Below are 5,000 nucleotides of genomic sequence, written 5' to 3'. Positions count from 1 at the left end.
TGCTACCAGATCTTTAACAGTGGGCAACGTAATGCCTTAAGGTACCTCAAACTGTCTTTCATTTTCTAGACTTAATGGCTGATTGCAGAAATCAATGTTGCCATTAGTAACAGAGTATTTGTTATGGCATGATTTCCTCTGTTGTTAGCCTTGCAGAATGATTACAGTATTAGTGAGGTGCTTTCTTTATAAAGGGCTGAAGATATAACTTTCAATTTACTATCCATTAGTAAGTGGCTTTGGAAATATAGATGAGGCCAGAAATCTTACCTGTTATTACTCGGAGATTTTATTTCAGCAGTCATAGGCTAGTAACTTTAAAAATTGTACCAGGAAGCTCAATATTTTATAGACCTCTTCAATGAAATATTATCTGCTTTGCTATTTTATACACAGCAAGTTAACATGACATACAATGCAATTAAAATGTTTCATTCAATTTCTATTTTTCTTGTACTTTCAAATACACATGGAATAAATGGAAGGATGCATACATGTTAAAATAAGCATATAAATGAAAATTATGTCAAGAAACTAATAATGTATTTTATTTTATTTTTTGTTCTAGTCAGCACGGTGACCTGGTGGCAGTGCACATCTCAGCTAAATAACTGAAATGGTTGGGGATTGGGACTAGGCTGTGTCTCTCAGGAGGGCTGGCGGCCAATACAATACAACCCTTTGAGCTATAGCTTAAAGAAAGTAGCTTGCTTCACCTTTCCACCTGGAGGCAATAGTAGTGTATAGAAGAGAGAGAGAGCAGGGATACAACAGAGGAGCTTTAGAAACCCGGAGAAAAGAGTTCCCCAAGTGACACCCTCATTGGTGAAAGCACAAACCTTGTACACTGCCACCTGTGGCATAGCTGAAGAGGTAGCTGAAAGGCCAGGAAAAGTTTGCCCATGAAAAATATCCATCGGTGAAATGAGAATTTATTTAAAAAGTGTGAAGGGATTTTAAAAAAAGAGAACCCAAAATACCATGCTCTAGCACACAGCACCACAGCCCTGCAAACTATTAGGGAACTGTAAGCATGAACAACACTGGTAAATTGTATAAACTACTACATTATTGTCATTTAAACTATAGCAACTAATTTCTCAGTCAAAATTGGTGATGGATAAGTTAGCATACCTGAAGAGGAAGGTGAGGAAGGATGTGGACTGTCCTCCTGTGCACTTCCTGTCTGTGAGAGACCCCCACCTACTCCACTTTCTTCAGTAATGTTAGAGGACCCTGGTGTTGTCGACCTGCTGACAGACTGAGACTCTTGATCACTTCCAGACCCACGTCGCTCATCGAGGCTACTTTGAATTATCTCTTCTTCTGCTTTTCTGTCTCTCTTGTGTACCCTGGAGTGAACAACAACTTGGTGGTATGTTCTAAAAACCCTTCCACAGTCAGGACACTCAGTTGGCTTTTCTTTCACATTTCCATGACTTTGCATGTTATAATCAAGTCCCTGGTTCATACCATGTGACAAAAAATCTCGACTGCCTTCTAAAGGGTCTAGTTTGTTTGGCAAGTCTCTCTGATTGCCCATTTTAGTGCTGTGAACCAAATCAGCAGGCATTTTCTGCTTAGAGCCATCTGCTCCTACTAACACATACTCCCGCTTCTCCTTATCAAACATAACTCCAGCATTTGCCAAAGTGTCTTCATGGCTGCGCTGTATCTGCTGCTCTTTAGACAAAAAGCCATGTTCCATGGCCATTCCCCTTGCCATAAGCTGCCAGGCTTGATAGCTGTTTACTGGATCCATCTCTGCAGCCTTGGCAGCAGCCTGTAACCTTTCTATACAGCTGGATTTCAGAGGAGGCACCAGATTGAGACATCCCAATAAAGAATGTTTATCCCCTTCAGCAATACTGTGGCCGATGCCAGCAATGGGTGAAAGGAGTTTCCCCAGAACTTCTCTCTCTTTCATGGGCAAATCTCCTTTGTTATAAATCTGATTTTGTTCACTTAAACTTGCTTTGTCTGGAGGAAGAAAGCCACTTTGCAAACATGATAGGTATCGTGAATACAAGTTTGCATGAGCTTCCTGTGACATACTGCTGATGGATACAGGTACTTCTGGATCATTAGGAGATTTGTTCTTTACGGATAATTTATTCAGATGGACTTTCATGTGATTTTTAAGAAACCAAGGCTCTTTGAAGCGCCTCCCACAAATCTGACAGCAGTGCTCAAAGGAATCTTTGTGCTTTCTCATGTGGCCTTTCAGGAACCAGGCTTGGCTAAATACTTGGCCACACACCTCACAGCGAAACTCATTGGTAGATTGTTCTCCATTCCCATTGGATCCCTGGCCTTGAGCTGACTCCGCAGTTATGTGAGCTTTCTCCACGTGACTAATCAGCTCCTCCTCCTGAGAAGCAGCAAAGTCGCACAGAGTACACTTGTAAGGCTTGTGCAGGATCCTTATGTGTCTGTCCAGCTCTTCCCGCTTCTTAAACTTTCCTTTGCAAAATGTGCATCTGAACCCAGCAGTCTGAGCTACTACTTCTTCCTGGACACTCACAGGCTTTGGAGAGGGGACAGGGTTCGAAATATCAGGTGTGCTGTGATTAGCTGGCACAGACAAATTACAGTTTGCCAGAGGTGTTGGCTGCGAATGCTGCTGTGCTTTCACATCGGGTCGTGGCTGCAAAAGGCTGCTTTTCATCTGCTTGTCTCGCAGAATCGCCCTCTCCTCCAGCTCGTGTAAAAGCCGGTTTTCTTCTCGGACTCTTCCCCGGCCTTTGCCAAGGTTTCCAAGTTTGTGAGTACGTAGGTGAATCTTCAGGTTGCCTTTCTGAGCTGCTCTATGGTCACAGTACGGACACTTAAATGGTTTCTCTCCAGTGTGAGTGCGCATGTGGAGCGATAGGATGCTATTAAACCGAAAGCGTTTCCCACAGAGGGGACATGGGTACTTTCTGTTCTTCCTGGCATCATCCTCGATATCACTCATCTGAGACATGATCCCAAGATTTTGTCCATTTAAAAATTGTTGCAAATCCACTCTTCCATTCAAACTGGTGTCAACATCTCTATTGAGCTGATTTGCTAACAGTGCCATCTGACTGCTGATTGGCTGATTTGCTATAGCCACGTGACTTTTCTCTTCTAGTGCTGCTGATGCCTTCTCCTCAGTATTCTGCCTGTTTTGAAGTTCTGGAAAGGCATGACTGAGCTGTGAAGTTATCTGATGCAGCTTCTGGCTCATTGAATACTGGCCATTAAGTATGGTACTGTTGAGATGGGCGTCAGCTTCTGATACAGCTGAAGAAACACCAAGGCACAAACTAGCTTCCTCCATCCCTGAAAATAAGGAGATAGTTTAGATTTGTACTACAAAATAGTTATAAGCAGTGAATCAACTATATCTGCGGACATAATATTTTCATTTTATGTTGAACCTACACATAATAATGCAAAGGAATTATAGTAGAAAACAATAAAAAGTATATTTAATGCTAATTATACTATACAGTTGTGATATTTGTTCTTAATTATATAATGCCTTCATTGTACTGTATGTTTACTGATTTAAATTATTAATTAGTATTTTAAAATAGCATGTTGACAGTTTCAGTATCTAATTATTAAAGGGGTGGCATAAGCTTTCAATGTCTCTTGTTCTATTTCCTGTGAAACTGCACCTGTTTACATTTTCAATCTATAGAAAAAAAAACATTATGCATCTCTCCCATTTCCATTTTAAAAAGCACAAACAGAAAACAAAAAATAACTTTCAGTTCTATTAGCCATTTTCAATATATTACACATTCCACAATGAGAAAAATAGTTTTATGATTTGACAAAAAAAAACGAAGGCATGATATTTACTGGTATACAATAAACCAAGATAATGTTTTTTGGAAAAAATAAAGTAAAGGACAAGCTTTAGAACAATAAAAGGGATTTTGCTTCAGTCAACAAAAAGTGCAGTAATATCTCATTAAGCTGATTAGTATGCTGCTTAGAAACAGTACTAGGTGCTGTAACACATGATTATAATCATAAAAATCCTTCAGTGTTTGCAAGTAAGCATTAACGAGGTATATTAAATTTTAAGGAGACTGCGACTAGCAGCTTTGTAAACCTCTGAGATTAAGATTTAACCCTTCTGTTTCAAGACATTGTTTTTTGTCATTTTGAAACTGTGGCCATCAAAAAAAAAATGCATACATTATCTTCTGCTAAATCTTGTAATTCATTGTTGAGACCCTTCAGATTTCAGTTCTTAGAAAAACTTTAAGTTTATAAAGAAATATCTCTGTCCTTCGAGGGTAAGATATGTGATTTAAGGGACTTTGATTTGTTTTAAAGAGTTCTCTTACAGAACTAGATAAAACCAATTAAAATCCAGGGAAGGTGCTATAGGAAATATCAACAAATTTAAGTATTTTAAATAACTTTCCCAATACACAGTAATGAGTACAAATAGTGCCTTCAGTATGTGTATTGCAGAAAATTAGAACTCAAAGCTGTTTGTTAAACACAAGTGCTCAGTTTTAGTCTGCATAATTGTCCATAATAATATTCTATTCTTGCCACATTCTCTAGTCTATTCAGAAATAATGTATCTATAATACTCTATTTAAAATAAAAAGTTTTACATTAATGACTTTTGAACAATAAGAAACTATAAGGTCAGATGCAAACATAATGAAGATCTGTCTTATTTACACATATAATTAGACATTTTCTCCACCATAAAATTACCAAATTCCTTAACTTCTTACTGAATAGTTATTTAATTGATTCAACTTATTATTCATGTCTGGACACAGAAACTTACGCACCAGGCTTGCTGCAAAGGCAACATGTTCAGCCCAGGTGGAGACCAAACCTCACATTGTTTTATAATGGCCACTTACCAGACAATCTGAGGCCCAGATCTGGCAAATACTGAAGATGTTTGCAACTGTGCTCATGGGAGTAGTTCCATAGACTTCAATGGGACAACTCTTGTAAGCAAATTTATACATGTGCTTACGTATTTGCAAGAT

General features: G+C 38.7%; 1 protein-coding gene across 3 annotated transcripts in view; it reads right to left on the bottom strand.

Annotated features, from left to right (window-relative positions):
* The window catches only part of ZNF536 (zinc finger protein 536), a 228,206-nt gene extending 224,899 nt beyond the window's left edge, over positions 1-3,307 (bottom strand). For 2 of the 3 annotated variants that reach the window (XM_026652895.1, XM_026652896.1), the window contains exon 1: positions 1,135-3,304. In XM_026652895.1, the coding sequence (XP_026508680.1) occupies positions 1,135-3,304 (2,170 nt within the window). Of the gene's footprint in view, positions 1-1,134 lie in introns of all 3 variants that reach the window. The other variant, XM_026652897.2, reaches the window with a different exon arrangement.
* Positions 3,308-5,000: the final 1,693 nt, after the last annotated feature.

This window comes from Terrapene carolina, unplaced genomic scaffold (assembly GCF_002925995.2).
Source record: "Terrapene carolina triunguis isolate 2854851 unplaced genomic scaffold, T_m_triunguis-2.0 Scaffold130, whole genome shotgun sequence".
Lineage (NCBI taxonomy): Eukaryota > Metazoa > Chordata > Testudines > Emydidae > Terrapene > Terrapene triunguis.
The sequence above is the reverse complement of the archived record's forward strand: the minus strand, read 5'-3'. Positions and strand labels throughout refer to the sequence as shown.